Here is a 22,790-nt window from a genome sequence, read left to right as displayed (position 1 = left end):
TGGTCAGCCCGGCCCAGAAAGTCATCGCCGTTCCGAACCCGCCGCCACCCCCGCCCGCGCCCGAAATCGCGATCGACAGCCACCAGCCCGCCCGCCCCCCGGCCTCTGGCGCTCGCAGCCATTGGCCGCGCCTTTTAAGCGCATGCCTCAGCCAATCAGCAGCCGCCGGCGCGCGGGCGGGGGCGGTGCGCCACGTCGCGCCTGCGCAGAACATCGCCCCTCCCCCGCCCCCCACCAAGCGCCGCGCCCCCGCCCGCCCCGCGCGCCGCCCCCCGCCCGCCCCGCGCCCCGCTGGAACCTCCTCCTGCCCAGGCGCGCTCGGCCGAGCGGCGGCGGCGGCGGCGGCGAGGAGGAAAGATGGCGGCGGGCTCGGATCTGCTGGACGAGGTCTTCTTCAACAGCGAGGTGGACGAGAAAGTGGTGAGCGACCTGGTGGGCTCGCTCGAGTCGCAGCTGGCGGCCAGCGCGGCCCACCACCACCACCTCGCGCCGCGCACGCCCGAGCTGCGGGCCGCGGCCGCCGGCGCGCTCGGGAACCATGTTGTGAGCGGCAGCCCGGCCGGAGCCGCGGGCGCAGGGCCGGCCGCCCCCGCCGAGGGCGCGCCCGCAGCGGCGCCGGAGCCGCCCCCCGCAGGTAGAGCGCGGCCGGCGGGCGGGGGGCCGCGGCGCGCGGGCCCCGGCTCACCTCGCCGCCCGCTTGTCCCCGCAGGGCCCGCGCCGGCGCCCGCCAAGCTGAGGCCGCCGCCCGAGGCCAGCGCGGGGCCCTGCCCGGCCGCCGCCACCGCCGCCGCCGCCGCCGCTGCCGCCGCCGCCGCCGCCGCCGCCGGGCCCGAGCCCGCCGCCGCCCCGCCCGCCGGCCCCGGCCCCGGCGCCGCCAAGCCCGGCCCGCCCGGCCCCGGCGCCGCGCAAACTTTGAATGGGAGCGCCGCGCCGCCCACCGCGCCGCACGCCGCACCTGCTGTCAGCCCGGTCAACAACGGGCCCGCGCCGCCGCCCGCCGCCGGCTCCGTCATCCAGGCGGCCCCCGCGCCCGCGCCCGCCGCGCCCTCGCCGCCCGCCGCGCCCGCGCCCGCCGCGCCCCCGCCGCCCGCGCCCCCCGCGCCCGCCGCGCCCGCCCGGCCGCCCGGCCACCCCGCCGCGCCCGCGCCCCCCGCGCCCGCCGCCGCCGCGCAGAACGGGGCCGGGGCCGCCCCCGCCCCCGTCCCCGCCCCGGCCGCCGGGGGCGCCGCGGGGCTCGGCGGCCAGCCGGGGCCCGGCGCGCCCGCGCAGGGGGGCAAGGCCGAGCCGCCTAAGACGGTGGGGCCGGCGGCGGCCAGCGCGGCCGGCGCGGCGGCCGGCGTGCTGCTCGGGCCCGCCATGCCAGGGGCGCTGCCCGGCCCCGCCGGCGTCCCGCAGCCCGCGCCCGGGACCCCCGCGGGGCTGCCCAAAGGCGCGGCGGGCGCCGCGACCCCCAGCCTGCCCCGGACGCCCTCGGCCACCACCGGCGGGATCCGGGCCACCCTGACGCCCACCGTGCTGGCCCCTCGCTTGCCGCAGCCTCCGCAGAACCCGACCAACATCCAGAACTTCCAGCTGCCCCCAGGTGAGTGGACGCGCGGGGCGGGAGGCCAAGGGCGGGTCGACGGCCGCTGCCGTTCCAGGAAGTTCTGGGCTGTGTTCTGGGGCCGTGCCCGGGCCTCCGTCCTCGCGGGGCCCGTGGCTGCCGCAGCAGGCCGAGGGGCGGCCTCTGCCCAGGTGCGGGCCGGCCCGATGTCCTGTGAGCCAGCGAGCTTGCGGCTCCTGCTTCGCGGCCTTGCTGCCTGTCTGCGCCTCGGTGTTGCTTTGCCAGGGGTCCTGGCTGAAGGTGCCCGGGTCGCTCTTATGGAGGCCTGGCCGCACAGAGTGTGGGGACAGGCATGCCTGCTTTTAGGGTTCTCCCCGCCACAGTAATGCAGGGCTCCTCCCCAGTGAACCGGTGGGCTGTTGTCCCCGTTATTACTTTGTGCTGTGACAGTGCGCCAGAGACCCCGCTTCTGCAGGCAGGGTGAAACCCCCAGTCCCCAGACCGAGAACGCTGGGTGGAAGACACAGGCTTCTCTGCTGTCAGGGAGGCAGACCCGGGTGCTGTGTCCCAGCAGTGAGTGGTTTCAGCCTCACGTTGGTGCCTAGGAGGATCCAGCGTTCTTTTGTTGTTGCCATTCCTGGAGGTCAGCAGGATGCTCTAGGAGTGCAGGAGGTGATGGAGGCTACACACACGTGCAGTCGATGCTTTAGGCACAGCTTTCCTGCTTGTTGCGATTTCTCAGGGTCCCTGGAGTTTGACGGACCATTCCTTGCTCAGCCCAGCAGCCAGGCTGCTTTTGTTTGGGAGTCCTCTCTGAGGCCGAGGAGTGTTCCCACTGGATCCTGGGCTAGAGCGCTGAGTCCCCAGCGCTCCTCCTGTGGTCTGTAGTGACGTGTGCAGTAGTTGTAGCAGCGCGTGTTGTGGTGGCAGCAGTAGTAGAGAAGGGGAAAACATCTCTGTCACCGTCTTCCTCCTGCTTCTCGAAAAGAGTGTGGGTCACTTTGGAAGACCTGCAACATCTTAGGAGTGAAGGTTTTCCTCTTAATGTCTCTGAGGTTCAGGACCACCGGTCTGATGTCCGGAAGGGTCTGCTTCGTCAAGAGTAGGGAGACTCTGGAGCCAGAAAGTGATTCTGGAGTGTCAAGGGCTGCCGTTCTCCAAGGAGGGGTCTGTGACATAGCTACCAGGAGCTTATGGTGGCCCTTGGCACACATCTGGGAAGTGCTGAGAAGTTTGTGTGTGTGTGTGTGTGTGTGTGTGCTTAATTGAAACTGTTTAGTTTAGTATGTGTCTTCTGACTTTTTGGTGGAAAATATGGCTGATTAGTTGTATTTGAAAAAGGCAATTACTGATTGTAGTTGATTAGGTGAAATGCTGCAGTATTTGTGTCAGTTCTAAAGCACCTTTCCAGGAGTCCTTAGCAATGACTCCGTCGTAGCAAGGATGTCCCTGCACTGCCCTTTGATCACGAAAGGTATTGTGGTCAAGGAGCCTGTGGCATCCTCTCCAGCATCCTCTCCTAGAGATCTGACTGTTGCTGTGTGGGATTTGCTCGGTTCCCTTGCTCTGTCTGAGCACCTTGCAGGTAAAGCCCATCTTTTTTCTTTTTTTTTTTCCCTCTTTGGGAGAAGGAAGACATTCAAAAAGGCCATTGCTGTACCTGTGTCTTGAGTGTCCAGAGCCTCACTTCTGCCTCTGTTTTAAGGTTAGTTTTAGGGTTGGCTGTGTTTGAGCATGAGACAACTCCTTGGAAAACATGTAAAAGTGTAGATTGTTGGCACTGCTTCTGCATTTCTGCATCAGTCCCCTTGGGCGTGAGAGCAGAGGGCAGGGCCTGTTGACATTTGGGCAGCAAATGCAGAGCTGTGCTTTAAAGTGGCCACATGCTTCTGGAAAGTTAAGTCCCACCCCACTTTAGTTGATGTTTTGATTAGGAATGCTGATCAATTATGTTTAATAGCAGCCAAAACCAAACAGTATTTAGCAGTTAAAATCACTACCAGTGCCGGGCGCCGGTGGCTTACATCTGTAATCCTAGCTACTCAGGAGGCAGAGATCAGGAGGATAGTGGTTCGAAGCCAGCCCAGGCAAATAGTTCACGAGACTGTATCTCAAAAATACCCATTACAAAAAAAAAGGCTGGCAGAGTGGCTCAAGGTGAAGGCCATGAGTGCCAGCCCCCAGTACAACAAACAAAAATCACCACCAATGCTCCAAGCCAGAGTCATTTTAAACAGGACTGTTGAATCATGTGACTCACAATGACAGGTTATACATCTTCTAGTTATGTCCTGTAGTTAATTGATCAGAAAAAATTGCATTCTTCTAGTTGATGTTTCGTCATTCACTCTTTCATATTAAAAAAGGGCTGAGGTGGAGCTAACGTCTAGCAAAGCTCATGCTGGGCTAGTAACTCACTGTTTCAACTCAGTGACACAACAGTGCGGCTTAGGGCAGGGCAGAGTTTCAAAGCTACGTGTAGGTGTCAAGTGGAACAACAGGTCATTGGCACGTGGAGTGTGAAAGGGGCTGAGCCCCTCCCAGTGCCCTCCCTTTGTAGAGGTCATGGTGGGAGGAGGAGGGTTGGAGGTTTCATTTCACCCTAGGGTCCTTCAGGCTAAGTTTCACCCTCACAGCTAGCTCACCATGAACTTTTAATAAACATGTTGAATATGGTTTTAGCAAACTCAGTCTCTGTATTCTTTGTCGGGATGGTTTTGTTAAGGATATTTATTAAAGTTGCAGTTTGTTCCTTTGAAGGTGCGAGAGTAAGTTTTATTAAGATAGAGATCTTTAGAGATGGGATCGAACACTGAAGAGCTCTGGTTGGTTGCGTGCATTTCATCATGGCTGTGAGGGCAGAATCGTGTCACGATTACAGTAGAAATAAAGAGCAAGTGATACGACACCGAAGTTAATGTGTGCTGAAGGGATTTTCAGAGATCCTTTTTGGATAGGTGGTGTGCTGAAGATGCTCATTTCTAAAGGCTATCTTAAGTAATGGCAAATAAGCATTTCCCATTGTGTGCCTCTGTTTGTTCTGCCTTCATGCAGAATTTATTCTTCTGTTGCTTTAGGATTTGGCCAAGGTGCAAGCTCTCATTCCAGGACAGAAATGGCCCCAATGCCTTGGCTTCAGGAACATCTGTGTGCCACCTCTTTGAGAATGATATCAGTAAGATTGCTCTGGGGGTAAGGATAGGTGCCCACGCATGATCCCATCCTAGGTAGATTGCATTAGTTGGTGGGGAAGGAGAAAGTGCAGTGGTGGCTAACGGCACCCTTTGGGCCAGGTGGAGCTTGTGAGGCTTATTCTACAAAGTGTCAGAACTGGGCTTCTTGCAATCTTGGCAGCAGGGCTTCTTTGGAAGTTCAGCTTCTGTTACTCGAAGGCACACCCTAGTGATCTGGGATGAGGACACTGCTCAATGGAGCTTCAGTTACTCTGGCTGTGAAGTGGGGTTGACTGACTGTGAAAAATGGAATTCTGTCAGATGAGGCACTCTCCTAGCTCTATTACGTTTTCAGCGTTTCAGGCATGACATTGCTGGAAAAGTAGCAAAATCTCTTAAGAACAGCTTTATTCAAGTCAAGTCCACATCCAGGGTGGATGGAGTTATGTGACAGTTTGACTCAGTGACAGGCTGATTTCAGTGGAAAGTTGCAGATGTTGTCTTAGGTGAGCCATGTTGGGGTGGCCACCACCCACCTGCCCACCAGCTGCCTTTGGAGAGGATCTGAGCAGGGGCTTGTCTGAGGCCAAAGGCCTCAACCCAGTTTTCTTCTTGATATACTCAGGTATATCAGTGACACTTGAACAGAAAAAGAAAAATAATTCTTTTTGAAGCCATAAAGGATAACACAGGGCATCTCTACTTGGCATAGGACAAAGGCACCTCCTCTGCGTGTTTCCCTGCAGTGGGGTTGGAGGGACATCTCAGATGGAGAACTGACTCTCCTTGCCTGTTGGGCTTCATGACTGGCTCATCACCATTACCTTTAGCTTTTTTTTTTTTTTTTTTAAGCAGTACTGGGGTTTGAGCTGAGGATCTCATGCTTACTAGGCAGTTGCTCTACCTTTTGAGCCACACCTCCAGTACTATCGTCTTTGGGAAGAACAAAACACCTTGGTTATGGGGTTGAGATGACAGCCCTTGTTGGCAAGTGTCTCTTGGAGCTGTCGAGCCTCATGTTTCAGCAGCATGGGGAGAGGAGCTTCTGGACACCCTGGGCATGTGTCCTGGCTTCTTACCATTCCTGTACTCTGTGTGTGTGGAGAAGGCTCTGAGCTTTGGGAGAGGTCAGCTCTCTAGGTCCTTGCATCTGCTGTGTGCAGGGGCCATGTGGGAAGGAGGCTCCTGGCTTATGTACTGGTTGTGAGCCTGGGGGAGGCCAGGGTGTCAGGAACAGACCCTACCTCCCTGAGCATGCTCAGGTGTGCCATGGGCAGTGGCCCCTTAAACCTCCGCACGGCTTCCCAGAGGTGGTGTTGGATTAGAATGGTATCGGCCTGTTCAGCTCCTGCCATGGAAATGAAGTGGGGCCTACATCCTGGAAATCAAAAAGAGGTTAAGGTAGTTCTTGATGTGCTTCCAAAGCCTCAGGATGTAAACGGAAGCTTTCCTCCGCTTAAGTGACAAATTAAAGAAAACTTCTATAGATAGCTGGTTAGATGAGAGTTGATGAAAACATAATTAACTACTGTTTTTGAAAGACTTGAGCAGAGATTTGAAGAGGCTCTGGAGAAAGGTGCCAAAGATGTTCTCAGGAAGCACTTTGCTTTTCTTCATGTAAAGGGCACTAACCGCCCGACCTGGGAAGCAGCTGCAGAGCTTGCCTTACACTGCATTCGGCAGCCTTTTAATCAGGCCTTTGACAGTAATAACACAACCAAGTTAAGTTAAAAGAAAGAGCAGGGGAGCCTTTGCTTAGGACTTCTGGGTATGTGCACCTGGTGGCACCTGTACTCATTTGCCCATAGCTAGGCCTGAGGTTGCTCTGGTGTGTGGCATGGTGAAACACATGTAGGGCTGTTCTTTCAGACCATCTTGCTCAAAAGTGTTCTCTGACATTCCCATGAATAGATCAGGGACTGGAAGGTTGCATTTGAGAACTAGAAGCTTCATGTTTCCATGGTAGAGCTGTGAAAGCTTTGAGTAAGTTTTGATTTTTACCTATTTTGAATATTTGCATCAAGGAGTTAAAACTTTGGAAAAAAAAAAAACATAAAATTGTCAGCAGTTAGGCTTCCCCCCGCCCACTGTAAACAAGTGCATAGTACTCACCCCTGTCCCATTGTGGTCATTTGTCCCCTAGATAGTTTCGGGCTTCTCTGGCTGTGCTCCCGCCCCTGCCCTCCCCTCCCCCCAATTGCTGTGTGTGAGTAAATCCCTGAGCAAAGCACTTCTGTGGAACTGCATTGGAGCATAGGAGACGCTAGCCATGAGCTCAGGGCCCCTCTGCAACTCTGCAAGTCTGTGAAGCTAAGTTGAACTTTTGTCTATCCTTCCTGAGAGTTTTTTTAAGCCATATTTTTTCACTTTTTTTCTTGTGATTTTTGGTGTTACTGAGGTTTGAACTCATAGTCTTAGACTTGCTAGGCAGGTGCTCTACCCCTTAAGCCACACACTCCCATACTGAGAATTTTGACAGGACCTTTCTGTCTCTTCTGCTGGCCGTGGTAGGAAAACATGGCTCAGTGGAAGGCACTGACTTGCTTCTTTTGTCTTCAAGCTTTTGAGGGGGTGTGTAGCCAGCCAGGTGGGGTATGTCAGGTGGGTGGCACTGGGGAGCTTGGTCTCTGAGGCGCTGCTTCTGGGTGTGTATCCATTAGGCTGGGGACTTCCCAGTTCTTGGAAGATCAGCTTTAGAATGATGGCTCCTCCGTAAGAAGGTTCTGTGGCTATGAAGGGCCTTGTTTTGGGGGGCCTGTGGTCTGAGTAGACAAGCAGGACTCCAGGAGCCAGGAGCACTGAACCTTCCACTCAGGGTTGGTACACCCAGAGCACCCTGCATGGCTTTAGGGTCTGTTGACCTGACTGAGTGCTTTGGGAGAGGGGGCCAGAGGGTGGTAAGGCGGTTGTCCCTGACTGGTGGCCCTGTTCAGAGTAGGTGAAAGAGGGATGGGGAGTGAGGATTTTGATTTTCTGACTTAGTGCTAAAGTATGTGGGGTGGTGGCCCAGGAAGAGTTTTTAATGGATTTTCTGTATTTTGGGTGTTTCATAGGGGAGTTCTGTCTCCCCTCTGTACATACACACAAGTTGTGTGAAACAGCAGCTCTGCATTCACGAGCCCAGTCTACTTTGAGGCCAGGTTGAGCTTAGTAAAAATGCTGCAGAATATTAACATCTTAAGTATTAGGACAATTATTCAAAGAGTTAAGAAGGAAAGTACTCCTAGTTGAATTTTTTTTTTTTTTCTTACTTCGGGACAGGATTTTTTCATGTAGTCCAGGCTGGCCTTGAAATCTCCATCCTCCTTCCTCAGCCTTCCAAGTGCTGGGATTATAGGCATGAGCCACCAAGCCAGCTGACTGATTTTTAAAATATGTAACGTTGTTATTAGTCACTTGAAAATGGCTTCTTTTCCAAAATGCTTTTTTCTGATTATAAAATGAGTGTTATAGGAAGTTTACAAAATGAAGAAAAGTGTGACTAAGAAAATGAAGTCTGCTGGGCAATGGTGGCTTGTGCCCTGGGGAAGCAGAGGCAAGGAAGATCGAAGTTAAAGGTTAGCTCAGCAATAGCTCTTGAGAGCCTGTGTAGAAAACACGCCGCACAAAGAAGGACTGGTGGAGTGGCTCAGGTGGTAGAGTGCCTGCCTAGCAAGCGTGAGGCCCATAGGCCCTGAGTTCAAGCTCCAGTGCCACTAAAAAAGTTTAAAAAAAAAAGTCTCTTGTAATCCCACCCTGCCCAGACAGTCCCCTTTTTATTGTAATCCTACCCTGCCCAGACTGTCCCCTTTTTATTTTTATTATAATTCCACCCTGCCCAGACTGTCCCCTTTTTATTGTAATCCTACCCTGCCCAGACCATCCCCTTTTTATTGTAATCCTACCCTGCCCAGACCATCCCCTTTTTAGGGGATGTGTTTCTGTATTTGTGATTTTTGCAAAATCACAGTTGTTTCAGGATCCTGCTGAGTCTGTGATTTGCCTGTCCTTCCTGTGTTTCTTGCTCTTTCTTGCTGCTTGGTGGTCTTTCAGGCTCTGTTCTGATGCCTGGCATCCTGACCTGCACAGGTGCAGTGGTGAATCCATCTGCACAGCTATGTGTATCTGATGGGTTGAGCGTTTTCAAGGCTTTGCTAGAAATTGTCTTGTAGCCAGGTGCTGGTGGCTCATACTTGTACTCTTAGCTACTTGGAGGCTGAGATTGGGAGGATCGCAGTTCTAGGCCTGCCTAGGTGGAAAAAGTTGGTGGGATTTCTTCTCCTGGAAAAAACCCTGGTGTGGTGGCATGTGTGTCATACCAACAATGTTGGGAAGTCATTCAGACTGGCCTTTGCAAAAAGTGAGACCTGTCTCCAAAAATAAGCAGAACAAAAAGGGCTGGAGAAGTGGCTTGGTCAGTAGAGCACCTGTGTGACAAATGGGAAGCTCTAAGTTCAAACCCCAGTACTGTCCCTCTCCCCCAAAATCCCAAAAAAACAAAAAACCCTTGCAGGGGCCTGGTCAATTTATACTTTTAAAACCTTTGCCAAAATATGACTTTTTGGAAAGCAATACCATATAGGGAGAAAGGTACAATATGTTTGAAGCTGCATTTCTTTTCTCTTTTTTTTTGTGGAGGGGATGGTACTGGGGTTTGAACTCAGGCACTGTGCTTGCTAGGCAGGCACTCTACCATTTCAGACATGCTTCCAGCCCTTTTTGCTTTAAGTATTATTTTTTTTTTTAATAGAGTCCCATTTATTCTTAGGCTGTCCTGGATTGCAGTCCTCCTATTTATACTTGCTGTGTAGCTGGGATGACAGACTTGAGGTTGCATTTCATTGATTAAGCAAGATTAGTCCTTGTTTGTGCATCTGGATGTTGGTGATGTATTCTCTGCCGGTCATGCCCGTGGCCCATTTGCATTAATGAATCTAAGAATGCATACTGACCATTGAGCACACTGAGGGACCTGCCCTGGGATTTTGAGGCTGCAGAGCCCTGCTCTCCTGGTATGGCTCTTATGGCGAGGCCACCAGTTAACCGGGAGGCATCAGTAGGAATTTCAATTGTGATAGGTGCTTGTGGCCTTGGGGTGCTGCTGGGCAGCCTGAGTGAAGAAAGAGGGCCAGCCTGGGACCTGTGTATAGGCTGGAGGTGGAGCAGGGCAGGAGTTGGGATATCTGGTTGGGAGAAAGGCCCTCTGCAAAATAGATTGATAGGGCAGGTGGGGAGTTCCCTGTCTGTTACTGCACTGTCATGGCAACCTTCAACCACATGCGGGGAGGTTGGATGTATTCCAGCTGGGAGCCACTGAGGGCTGGAGCAGGGTGGGATGGAAGTACTTTTGTGTGTGCTGTAGAATGCAGAGGTACTGGGCGCAGGACCTGGGGTGGCAGTGTGGTGAGTGTGGTGTGGACTCTCCCTGGACTTGTTCATGGCTGGGGTCAGTCAGGGTCCTTGTAAGTGTGAGATGGTGACTGTATTGGCATCCATGCCCTGGATGGGGAGGAGGACTGGGGCTGTTGGTTTGAGGTGCTGTTTCTGAGGTCTGAGTGGGATGGCAGGGCATTGAATGTGAGCAGGAGCTTGGAAAGGGGCAGCATTTGGGAGTCAGGTATTACTTAATGCCTTTTATGGTCCTCAGTGTGCTCTGTGGCTGGAGACTGGCCTGGTGCTGCGGTGGGAGATGGTGTGTTGTTAGGCTAGGGAGTGGCACTCAGGTGTAGAAGACCCTCTGGAGAAGGTCACAGGGTCAGCAGGATAGGAAGGGGTGTCTCTGAACCAAGAGCTCACTTACTTAGCCACCTGCCAGAGCCCCCTGTGGTGTAGGGATGTGAGGTATAATCTTTCCTGGCCTCTCAGCCTTTATTCCATGCAGCAGCTTAGAATGGACATACTCTTTTTCTTGTGTTTTGTTTTTGGCAGTATTGTGGTTTGAACTCAGGGCTTTGTACTTGTTAGGCAGGTGCTTTACTACCTGAGTCATATCTCCAGCTCTTTTTGCTCTGGTTATTTTGGAGATAAGGTCTTGCTTTCGTCCTGGCCAGCCTGGACTGCTGTCCTCCTATTTTATGTTTCTGCCATTGCTGGGATGACAGGTGCATGCCACTGAGCCCAGTTATTGGTTGAGATGGAGTCTTACCACTTTTTGCTTGGACTGGCCTCGAGCTGCAATCCTCCCAATCTCAGTCTCCCAGATAGCTAAAATTTCAGGTATGAGCCACAGGTGCCTGATGACATTATTTTTTTCTCTCTCTCTGGCAGTACTGGGGTTTGAACTTAAGACCTCATGTTTGCTAGGCAGGCACTCTACCATCTGAGCCACTCTGCTAGCCCTACATTACTACTCTTAACGGGATACTGTTGGTGCCAGTCTGTAGCCTCAGTCCCCAACTGCATGCTTAGATGCGCAGGTCTGTGGCTGTCTCCAGGCTAGAAGGTCTGTAGTGGGGCCCTCTGTCCCTCCATGCAGGTGGTGAGGGTGCTGACGGATGGTATTTTGGTGACTCTGTGACCACTTCTTGGAGGCCTGGAGCTGCAGGATGCCTGCTATTCTTTTGTGTGCAGCTCTTGTGGGTTTAATTTCATGTGGTTCAGTTTGGAGCATCCCTGTGTGCTTTATATTTGTATGGTCATGGATCAGACTTTCAGAGAGGAAGCCCTTGGAACAGGTGTCTGGATCTGCTCAGAGAGGCAGAGGGCTCACTGTACCAAGAGATGACCTAGTGCAACCTGATTGTTCTAGAGACCCAGAGACCAGTAGGGGCAGGTTCTCCATCATCTCGATCTTTGTGTTGCCTGACTGACTGGGCTTTGTTCCATGTGGTTTCTTGGTCTTCTTTCCTCCTACCTTGGGCCATCCCTTGGTACTGCCTGGTCTACCACCCATGCCAGCTGGAAGGGCAGTGGGCGGTGGGCAAGAGACTTCCCCAGTCCTAAGGGCCTGGCAAAAGAGGGATGCAAGTCGGTTTCTCTTGTTCCAGCTGAGATAACTTGGTAATTGTATATGTCTAACTGCAGAGAGTGCTGGGGAGTTCAGCCTGTGTGTGAGGGGGAAGAATTTGGGAGGACAGGCCCTGGCATATGTCTGAACAGGCCAGGAGGATGATCTGGTGAGATGGGTCAGTCAGTGAACAAGCATGGATTCAGCACCAACTTCAGATCCACCTTGTGTTGGAACTCATGGTGTAAGGAGTGGGAGGCATCCTGCTGACTGGATAGTGTTTGGGGAGCTGTGTAAGGAGTAGAGGTTGGGTCCATGTCTGTAATTTCCCAACACAGACTAATCACTCTCCCAGTGAAATCTCTCAAAATTGGCATTTTATCAGTCGTACTGAGTTTGGGATGCTTTGGAATTTTCCCCGTGGCTTTTGACCATTTGGGTGGAGTCCTTTTAGGCCACTGACCTGTGTATTTAGCAGTGAGGGAACTTGGTTCTGAAGGTGTGCTTAAGGTCCTAAGGTGGCGCAGTGAGATGTGGCCTCAAGGAGCAGTGGGGAGAGCCCTTGCCTCAGAGGTTGGCATATCATGTGGGGACGTGACCTCCTGAAGCACAGTTGCCTTGCGGGGTCTGACTGGTTCCAGGTCAGGGCTTCCTTTCACCACATTACTGGGTCCCATGACAGGACTTTGAAGGCCAAGAAGTTTGTCACCCACTGCCCAGGTGCTCTCTAAGAGCAGATCTAGAACTGAGGGCAGGTCCTCTTCTCTGGGGGCAGGGCCTAGATCTGATGGCGGGAGCCCTTTCTCTGGGGGCATATCTAGAACTGACCATGGGACCCTTTTCATCCTCATGATGCTTCACAGGCCAAAATTGGCTCCACTGGGGTCCCTAACAAGGCTGGTCTTGGGGATAGTGTCAGCTCCATGCCATGGAGGCTGCTTGGCCTTAGAGCCTCAGCTTCTGGCCTGGATGCCACCAGAGTTTTGGCATGGATGGGGCTTCCACCTGCCTGTGCTCATGACCCCAGAGAAAACCATTCCCAATTCCATGCTTGTCTCACAGGCTGAGGAATTACACCTCCTGTCCATAGCTGACCATGGGTGGGTGGTGTATGCACAGTGAGCTCACATGGGATGTGGAGTAGATGTCATGGTGACACATGGAGCACTGAGAGGTACATGAACTCCATTCTTGGAAGGCACAAGTGCATTGGACCTGGTGTGGACTGACTGCTGAATGTCACATGTTGAGTTGTGCTGGTGGCTGTGCATGTCTGTGGTGGCTGTGTCTTGCCATGTGTGCATGTGCTTGTTGAAGTGCAGCATTGTCTAGAGGATACGTCATTTTCTTGGTAGTGTTGCTTCTAGCAGAATGAGACAGTTACCTTGATCCTCATGTTTTATTTTTCTTAAAGAGGCTTGAAGCCATTATCAGAGTTATTTTTACCCCCTCAGGGTGGTACTGGGGTTAGAACAGGGCCCCACAGTTGCTCAGCAGGCACTCTACCACTTGAGCCGCTCTGCCAGCCCTGTAGTTAGTTTTTAGCAATCATTTATTCTCAGTGGCTGATATGAGGGTTTCCTTCATTCTCGTAACTGTGTGTACTTAAAACTGGTTTGAATCAGCCAGCCCTCCGTGTGACCTCTGGAATGTGTTGTGTGGTGCTCTTGGCAGGTGCCAGGTGTATTTCCCAGCATGGGTACAATGCAGTTCTGACTACAGGTGTCTCTATGGCTCCCCTATACCTCCTACTGTACCTACCACCATCCTTAGCTGGTCTTTCTGCCTCTGGGCAGTCCTTACCTCCTTTGCCCTCTGCACTGTGTCCGCTCTATTGAAGGACCCCCCATGGGCTCTGCTGCTTCCAGAATGAAGTCTGGACTCTGGAAGGGCCTGCCCCCAGGGGAATAATCTATACTCCCTCCCACCTCTGGGTCCTGTTCCCGCCCTGTCTGGTGAGTCATTCACCACCCATTCTGGGGATGTGCTCTCACATTCAGGGCCTCTGCAGAGCTTGATGCTCCTGCTCGCTGCCATGGATCTGTTTGTTGCTCTGGGCTGGGGAAGCCTAGTTCAGTGAGTCCTTGTGGGGTGCTGCCACTAGAACCCATACTGCTGGGCTGCCTGTTGAGCCAGAGGTGGTCTCTGCTACAGTCTTGACAGCCAGGTAGGAGCACTGCTCACTTTCACACCCTCAGCATCAAGTATTGGGCTCTGCATGGGGCTTGGCGTGGCTAGGATGCTTAGGACATGAGTTAGAGAGTCTCTTCAAGGTGACATGGCCTGTCTGCTGGTTATTGGTTGGTATTTTGGAGGCCATTAATTGGGACAGGAAGCCACGCAGGGGATGCGTGTGTGGTTTTGGATCTCAGATGCACAGACCTGAGCTAGTCTGTGATGTGGTCATTTTCACAGTTTAATGAGCACCTACACACCACCCTGTAGACAGCTTGGACCGTGCCAGCATCCTAGCTGACCATGACCATGTGTCACAACCCTTGCACCAGCCTGTGACGGCTGCCCCCTCTGTCTCTTCCTGTGTCCATTCCTAGGAACTTGTACTCTGCCTGAGTTTTGTAGAATTTTGTAGAATTTTGTGCTGCTGATGGTCTTGTGGGCTTCTTGCTGCTGACCTACCTGTTGCCAGTGTTTTCCTGTGATGGTGCTCATACCTGTGCTTTCTTCTGTCGTGGGCATTTGGATCATGTGCTGTCTCAAGAAGCACCCAACCACCTTCCAGGGGTGTTGCTGTGTGAATAGGAGTGTGATGGGTGTGGCCTGGCAGCCTTCACCCACCCCTGTCCAAGGCATCTGGTTGTTGCTGTCCAGCAGTACTGGAGACCTGAGAATAGGCTGTGTACTTACTTATCTGTGAACTTGAGAATTTGACTCTAGGTGTGTAGGTTTGGACTGTCTAGCAGATAGATACCCATTTAGGTCCGGGCTGGGGCTGGAAGTCCCTAAAAGACTGGTGACATTTTAAACTGTGGGGATGTCTTGTTACCTGTTGTGGGGAGGGGCAAGAAAGGTGGCTTGGAGGCCAGTTCTGGGACATTCTGTACCAGAAGGTGGAGAGACCGGGCAGTAAAGCAAGGGAGCCTACAGGTGTGTACACTGGGAACCTGGTACCAGGACTGTGTGGGTGGTGTGGGAGGCGGTTGTGGGAGGAGGCTGGGCTGCCCTTTGGCCTTAGGTGCTGAGGTAAGGTTGGAAGGTAAGGACAAGCAAGCCCAGGGTTTCTGAAGAGGCATGGGAAAGCGGACCACTGATGTAGGATTGAATTGGGGCCAAGGACAGTTTTCTAGTTGTTCTAAGAAGATCTTTGAGTAGTACTCATCAGTAGAGGTAGTGGGCTCAGTGTGTGGAAGGCTGCAAAGCAGCAGGTGAAACCTTTGTTACCAGTTTATCCCATGTGGCTGCTGTATCTGTGGGTTACTATTCAGCATGAGGGCTCCATGTGTGTCCCTCTCTCTGCGCTGAGTCTTGGCGTGGCTGTGTGCTCTGCATGCTCTGCCAGTTTCATCTGGACTCTGTTTCCCCAGCTAAGAGGCAATGTGCTGAGTGCTGACCAGCATTCCCCTCTCCGCCTGGGTCCTCCCACTCAGTACTCTCCCCTGGGCCCTTCCTCCATGGGGTTTTCCCCCCTGGGTCTTTCTTCTTGGTCCTCCCTACCATGATCCTCCCCTCCTGGGCCTCCTCTCAGCTTTTCCTCATCTGGGTTCTCCCTTCTAGGCCCTCCCTGCCTGGGTCCTCCCTCCTGGCTTCTTCTGGCCTTGGTCCTCTCCTCTAGGGCCCTCCCTTCCTGGACCTGCCTTAGCTCTTCTACCCACCTGGCTACCTGGCTTCTCTTGGCATCCAGGGCAGATGGATGGCCTTGCTTGTCTGAGTGTGGTAGGCACAGGGGTAGGATTGTGGAGCTCTAGCAGATGAATAGGTTTGCTGCCTCGTACCCCTTGATTAGGGTGGCTGGGTCAGGCTTTTGGGGCCTCTTGGCCAGAGTTGCTGCTCCCTCTTTAAGAAGGGAACTTCTAGCTGCATCTCTTCAGTTGGAGCCTGAACAGGACTGCTGCCTTGGTGTCGGCTGCCCCTGAAGCCCATGCCCCTTCTGATGGAGCCTACATTCCTTCCTCTGTTCCTGTGCTGAAATAATTTGCTCTTTTATTCTCTCTTTGTGAGGTTTGACCATTCACAACCCTTTACTCTTGTTCTTGTGTTGTGGGGGTCAGAGGAGATGGTGTTGCCTATTGCCAGCACCCTAGGGGCTGTTCTTGGGGTCGAGGGGCATCTCTCTGGAATTCCTAAGTACTGGCACAGGCATGTCTCATGGTATTTTGGGAAGAGTCACCAGAGAATTGCCTGCCAGGTAGATGGGAGGCAGGACCAAGGCAGGGGAGTATGAGAGGCCCAGGCTGGTGGGAAGCAGGGCCAGTGGGTAGAAAAGTATGAGGGCTGGACCAATGGTGGGGGCAAGGCACAGGAGGGGGGGTGATGAAAGGAGAGGTATGGAGGGGCAGGTCTCTGGAAGAGGAGGAGAGCCAAGGTCAAGTCCCAGAAGAGGAGGTCTGAGCCCTTTGTCTAAGGTTTGTCCTGATTATTGCTGTGTACTGCCCCCAAAGTGAGCCAGTTTGTGAAATCTTACTGTGACCTGCTCTCATAGGTTTGTGTCTGGTCTTCCTGAAAGGGTTAGGAAGCTCCGTCACCTTCTTAGTGGGTTTATCACTCGAGTGGGCAGTAGGCATTCGGTGAACATGAAGTGAGTGAGGAGATAGAGTCTGTCTTAGGGAATGGCAAGTCCATGCCCTCATTAGTGTGACCCTCAAAGTGGTCAGGAGTCATTTGTTGTAGATACAAAGTTGGGATGCTTGACTGGTGGATGGACTGGCAGGTTTTGGCAGGCACAGAGGTGAATAGTGAGGACATTGTTGGGGTGTCTAGGAATAGTGAATTCTCTTGTATGTGAGGGAGCGTGGAGTGTGGCTCAGGAGACCTTAGACAGCAAGCAGAGGCCAGGTTTAGACCTGGAAGCGTGCAGGGGTGTTTGAGCGCAGGCAGCAGGCAACCACCAAAAGTTGTGGAGAGAAGAATGAGATGACCTGGCTGGTTCTGGTGATACAGAGAAGAGATGAGGAAGTGGGTGGTATTGCTGGCAGGAGCAGAGGAGGGCCTGGTGTCCAGCGCTGTGCCCACCACTGCCTTCAGGACAGGTGCTCTGATTTACTTAGGCAGGTCACTAACATTCGTGCGGGTGCTCAGCCTGGAGTCTCTGCCTGTGGTGGTCTCGGAAGGTGGCATGAGCAGTGCCATGTCTGGAGAAGCTGCACTGGGGTAGAGGCCAGCTGTTGGATGGCAGAGGTGGGCAGGTGAGGGGGAGTGTGGATAAGGTGGCACCCTGGCCACCCTGAGAGCTGTGGGGTCTGGGGAGAGGTTCATGCACAACTAAGGTGTGGCTCTTAAATGGGGACCCTGGAAAACGACGTGGAAGAGCAGGGCTCAGGAGAGTGGATGAAACCTGTCTGGGAGAAGCAGGAAGCACATGGGGTGAGCCATATGAGCCCAACTGGGACCCACTGACCACCGACAGAGCAGAGGGAGGCAAAGTCCAGCTCCAGTACTGCAGGAGCTCTGTCTGTCCTCTGTAGGGGGCCTGGTGGCTCCCCCTTATTGGGCTCATCTTACAGGAGCTCTGAGTAGCTCATAGCCTCACAGACTGTGGGTCACAGACCAGGGCCTGCAAGGTCCTTCATAGGCAAGGAAGGTCCAGCCACATGGGGCAGTTCCTGGTGCCTTCGTGGGCCTGTCCAGGGTGCAGTTGTCTCCATGTGACTCCACCTGAGTGTGAGCTGTGGGTTTTAGGGAAGTGTCTTTGGTTCACTGGGATACTTCTTGTCTGGGCTCAGGGAACCCAAACCTGCTTGCCTGCCCACTCATCCAAGGCAGTACTGCCAGAGGAGTAGAGTCCCCTCAAGCTTTAGGGTGTGTGTGTGTGTGTGTGTGTGTGTTTTATGGGGGGTGATTTGGGTTTGAACTCAGGGCCTCAGGCTTGCTAGGTTGTCCCTCTACCACTTGAGTGAGATAGGGTCCTGTCCTGCAAACCGTTTGCCCGGACTGGCTTCCTGATCTCTGCCTCCTGAGTAGTTAGGATTACAGGCATGAGCCACTGGTGCCTGGTCATTAGGGTGATTTTGATCTTTGATTCCTACCACACTGGACTCAGCTTCAAAAGTCATCCTCCCGAGGTGCAGCCCTTGGTGGGGAGACAGGTACTTGGGGTGTTGTTGGAGAGGATGGCCCCTCCTCTGGGGGCTCCCTGGAGCTTTGTCCTCCACGAGCTACAAGGTGCTCATTTGCCAGGCAGTGCCTCTATCTGGATACCCTGGTGTTTATGAAAGTAGGTTGCTGACTTCCTCTGGTGGTGTGGCATCTTTGGTGTGATTGGAATTTGATAGGGTATATCTGTCACATTCTTCCTGTAGAAACCAAGGTGACGCTTATGTCAAAGCCTGACTTGTTCCAGGGTTAACTGAAGCACCTGGGGATTTGTGGCAGGAGTCTGCATTGGCAGAGGAGGGATGGGCTGCCTGTCTCAGCGTCTTGGGGAAGGCATCCCTTCTGCTAGAGTTGCCCTCACTGTGCTGGGCTCCTGAGTGCTTGGTGTGAACTTTTGTTTCAGTGGGAGGGAGGTAAGGCCCAGGTGCATGAATCTTATTTCTCCTGGGGCCTTGTGTGGCCTCCCAGAGGAGGAAGACATTTCTGGAAGGGTACACTTGGAGGGATACCATGCAGGCTGGTGCTATGGGCTGAGGGGTGAATGGGGTCCAGGCTGCCGTGGGAGCCCTTGGCCCCTAGAGCCCCACAATAGTGTCCTTCTCATAACAACATTAAGTCACTATTCTAAGAAGAAGACAGATTGGTGACACTGCTATGGTGACCTTCAGACTGCAGGTTGGGGGAAGGTCTCCTAGGACAAATGGCAATTTACCAGACATTGGAAAAGTTACGAGAAAACTTTTTAAAGTAGACGGACATTATTAAGAAGATGAAAAGGCAAGCCAGGCACTGGGAGAAAACATTTATATCTAATGAAGAACTTGTATCCAGAAGACATAAGGGACTCTCGTGCAGAAGAGGATAAGGGGTTGGCAGAGTGGCTCAAGTGGTACAGCGCCTGCCTAGCAAGTGTGAGGTCCTCAGTTCAGGCTCCAGTACCACACACACACAAAAATGGACGGAAGGTTTGAATAGACGTAGAGAAGACACAAGAGTGGCCAATAAGCATGCGAAAGGTGTTTACTTCCTTAGCCTTCAGAAAAATGCCACTTAAAGCCCAGTGGATGCCACAGCTAGTTGTACACCCACTCACAGTGGCTAGCCTGCTAACAAGGACACCCAAGTCAGAGAGTAAGGGTGAAGTGAAATGCTTACTATGTCTAGTGGTCCCACTGAAGAGTCCATGTGAGACTTTTATGGGAATGTCCATAGCAGCTTTACGTATAGTTATTAGCCCTCAAGTTGGAAATAACCCAGCTGTCCAGTGTGTGGTGAAAGAGGAAGCAGGGAAGCGATGCCCATACAGTGGAGTACTACTCAGCAGTGCAAAGAACCACTTCTTCCTGACAGGTGTGGCATGTGGGTGATCTGTGTATGCAATACTGCCAAGTGAGAGAAGCCAGGGATGAAATGAGATTCTAGAAATACTAAACTAGGGGCCGGGGATAGCTCAGTGGTAGAATGCTTGCCTAGAATGTGTTGAGGCCCTGGTTTCTACTCCCAGCACCACAAAAAAAAAAAAAAACTATAGCAGTATTGGTTGCCTGGCACCAGGGTGGTTGTAGTGTGGTTTCAGGGGACTTTTTAAGTGGACAGTAATGTTTGTATCTTGATGGTTGGTGGTGGTCACACAGCCATTCATGTTTGCCCAAATCATCAGATTGCGTGTTTCAGACAGGTGAGCCTTATTTTTGTACGTTGTGTTTTGGTGAAGTTGTACAGAGGGCCATGGTGCCCATTTCTTTCTGCATTAAAGGTGGTTGTAGCTGGAGGCAAGTTTGGGTTCATTTATTTGTGTAGAATCCCAGGAGCCTGTGCTGGGCTCCTGAGTGCTTGGTGTTTCAGGGAGAGGGAGGTAAGGCCCAGGCCCATGATTCTTATTTCTCTTGGGGCCTTGTGCGGCCTCCCAGAGGAGGAAGACATTTCTGGAAAGGTACACTTGGAAACTAAGTGCAGCAGGACAGAGGTTGGCTGGCCTCCACGTGTGTTTGAAACTGCTTTACTCTGACCCGTTGGGTCTGGTTCTAGCGGCACTACTTTACCCTCTTATTTCCATGAGGGTTGGAGTGTTGGGAAGTCTGCAAGAGGTAAAGATGAGCCTGTTGTGGGTGAGTAGGGCTGTGCCAGGCACCTGCTTGTTCCTTAGGAGTCGGTTCCATCTTCCTTTTGTTCAGGGGAGGCATTCATCTCTTGTGTCCCCACACCCCAGGTCCGATCCCCTCTGGGCTCCTCCTTCTCTAGTGGCCATTATTATGTGTAACCTGTACTTGCAAACAGTGAAAATAATGGCTGGGTTTTAAATAGTTATTTTTTTTTTTCTGAGTGACTAACACACATACATTCTAGAAAGTCCTATAAAGACAAAGTATGGGAAAGAAATGTGTGCTAATATGTCCCTGTCACCCAGAGGCTTGTAGAAAACCCAGAGCATCTGACTTGCTGTTCCTGGTGTTAGCCTCCCATCCCTGGGTTCTGTGCTGAGTTGTTGTGGGCGGGATTCATTGTTCACCACAGTGTCCGCTGTGCTTCACCGTGTGTCACGTAGTGTGCCTCACCAGTGGGGAGGCACTCTGATTAGGGACGGCGCCTGTTTTCCTACACCTCAGCTGGACCCTGGGTGCACCATCCTGTGTCCAGCCCTCTGCAGTTCCACGAGACTGGGAGAGCTGGTCGGGGGAGGGAAGCAGTTCGGACAGCGTGTGACTAGTGGGGCAGTTGTCATCTGGTAGTGGGGAGGAAGGCAGGGTCATTGGGACTGTGCTTTGACAGCATGGCTCAGAGGGCCCAAACCTGAGTTTGTGACTTTCTGTTGCTTTCCCTTACAGTCTTTGGTCTGCCAGGGCTTGACTTCATGTGTCCATCAAGATGACCTCTTCCTGCTCTCTGTAGACCATCTCGTAGCTTCTCCACACCTGGGTGCTCTTGAGCATCAGTAGCTAGCCATGTGCTGGTCTTAGGGCAACCAGCACATGTCCTGCTTCCTAGCATAAGGACAGATGGGCTCTAGAGGTCAGGCTGGCATGATTCCTGCAAGGTCGTCGTGTAAGGGTGCTGTAGTGATAGGGCCAAGGGACGTGCTGACAGGTTGAGCTCAGGCTGGCATTTTCCTGTTCAGGTCTCTGACATAGCATGTTCCCCATGGGTTCTTTGGAATTGTATTTATATCTTCTCATACGTAGGAAGTCTGGGGTCCTAACAACCTCAATGCGTGTCCTTGCTTGGTGTATTTTACTACATGCTTGAGAATAAACCTGAAGTTATGTCAGCCATGTACCCTGTGAGGATGTTAAGCAGACCACTGCGTTCAAAGCTACCCCCAGAACATGACTTTCTTCTGTATGATTATGCTGCCAGCTTTGTTTTGTCAGGACTGGGGTTTGAACTCAGGACTTTGTGCTTGGAAAGCAGGTGCTCTGCCACTTGAGCCTCATTTGCCCATTTTGCTTCGGTTATTTTGTCAGTACTGGGGTTCAAACTCAGGGCCTCACACTTGCTAGGCAGGTGCTCTACCACTTGGGCCGCTCTGGCAGCCTGCTCTGGGTATTTTGGAGATGGGGGGTCTTGAGAACTATTGGTCTGGGCTGGCCTTAAACTTCAGTTCTCTCTATTTTAGCTTCCCAAGTAGCCAGGATTACAGGCGTGAGCCACTGGCACCTGGCTTTGTTTTACCAACTTGATATACATCTTAGCTTTACTTGCTTTGGTTTGTTGTCAGGTTTTTCTTTTTCTGTTTTTGGCAGTACTGAGATTTTAACTTTTAGGCCTTGTGTTTTCTAGGCAGGCACTCTACCAGTTGAGCCAGGCCCTCTGGGCCCTATTTTTAGTTATTTTTTGAATAGGATCTCTTTTTTTCCCCTTGGGCTAGCCTCAAGCTGAGATCCTCCTACTTATGGTCTCAAAGATAGTTCGGACTAGAAGTGTGTACCACCATGCCTGGCTTGTGTATGGAGATAGACCCTCACTTTTTGCCTAGGGTGGCCTTGATCTTGATCCTGATCTTGGCCTCTTGCATAGTGGGGATTCCAGGAGTGAGCCACTGTGCCCGGCTTGATTTCAACTTTAGTTTTTAGTTTTCATTTGTTTTGCTTTATATTTTGAGTATAAAACACATGGTTCCATGTTGAATTTTTGAGAAACACTTTCATCTTGGTTCCTCTCTGGCTTTCCTCCCCTCCAGGGATACTTTTTTCTTTTTCTTTTCATTAGTTTCTAGGCTATCCTGTCAGCATTTCACGTACACACACACATGAGCACACGCGTGCATGCAAACACATGGATGTGTGGGAACATGCACATACACACAGACTTTTTTCTGGTAGCCCTGGGATCTAAACTGGAGGGTCTCCCATTTCCTAGGCAGGTGCTCTGCCACTTGAGCCACTCCCCCAACCCCATTTTGTTTGTTTTTGAGGCAGGGTCTCACTGTGTATGTAGCCCAGGCTGGTCTTGAACTTGTGATCCTGCTGCCTCAGTTTCCCACATACTGGGATTGCAGGTGTGTGCCACCAGGTCTGACATCATATGTTCTTTTTTGCTTCTTTTTCTACACCAAAGGTACCACACATGTTGATTTGTACCTTGGTGTTTTTTCTCTTAACAATACAGCTTGAAGATCCTCATCTGGTAGCATTTTCTTTTAATTGAAATGCTTTAAATTTTAATACCTAGTATACTTAGAGAAGGCACTACTTTTAGTAGAATGTCTTTCTGTGTAATTCAAGCACTAAAACTTAAAATTTAATTTTGGGAGGAAGTAGTTAAAAAATGCATTATACTTTTCTCTGCAAGGTAAAAAGCATGCAATAAGCGTAAGCTAGCTCTCCCTGGGATTGTCAAGCTGGAGAAGTGAGTGTAGTGTCGGCCTTCCAGGCCTGCCTGGTGG

General features: G+C 52.3%; 1 protein-coding gene across 1 annotated transcript in view; it reads left to right on the top strand.

Annotated features, from left to right (window-relative positions):
• The first annotated feature begins 342 nt into the window (after positions 1 to 342).
• Positions 343 to 22,790, top strand: part of Taf4 (TATA-box binding protein associated factor 4) — a 72,834-nt gene continuing 50,386 nt past the window's right edge. The window contains exon 1 of the mRNA XM_074075055.1: positions 343 to 1,582. Coding sequence (XP_073931156.1) covers positions 358 to 1,582 — 1,225 coding nt within the window. The 5' untranslated portion in view covers positions 343 to 357. The remainder of the gene's footprint in view (positions 1,583 to 22,790) is intronic.

Source organism: Castor canadensis, chromosome 5 (assembly GCF_047511655.1).
Source record: "Castor canadensis chromosome 5, mCasCan1.hap1v2, whole genome shotgun sequence".
In the NCBI taxonomy this organism is placed as follows: Eukaryota; Metazoa; Chordata; class Mammalia; order Rodentia; family Castoridae; genus Castor; species Castor canadensis.
Note: the sequence above shows the minus strand (reverse complement) of the source record. Positions and strands in the feature narration are given on the sequence as shown.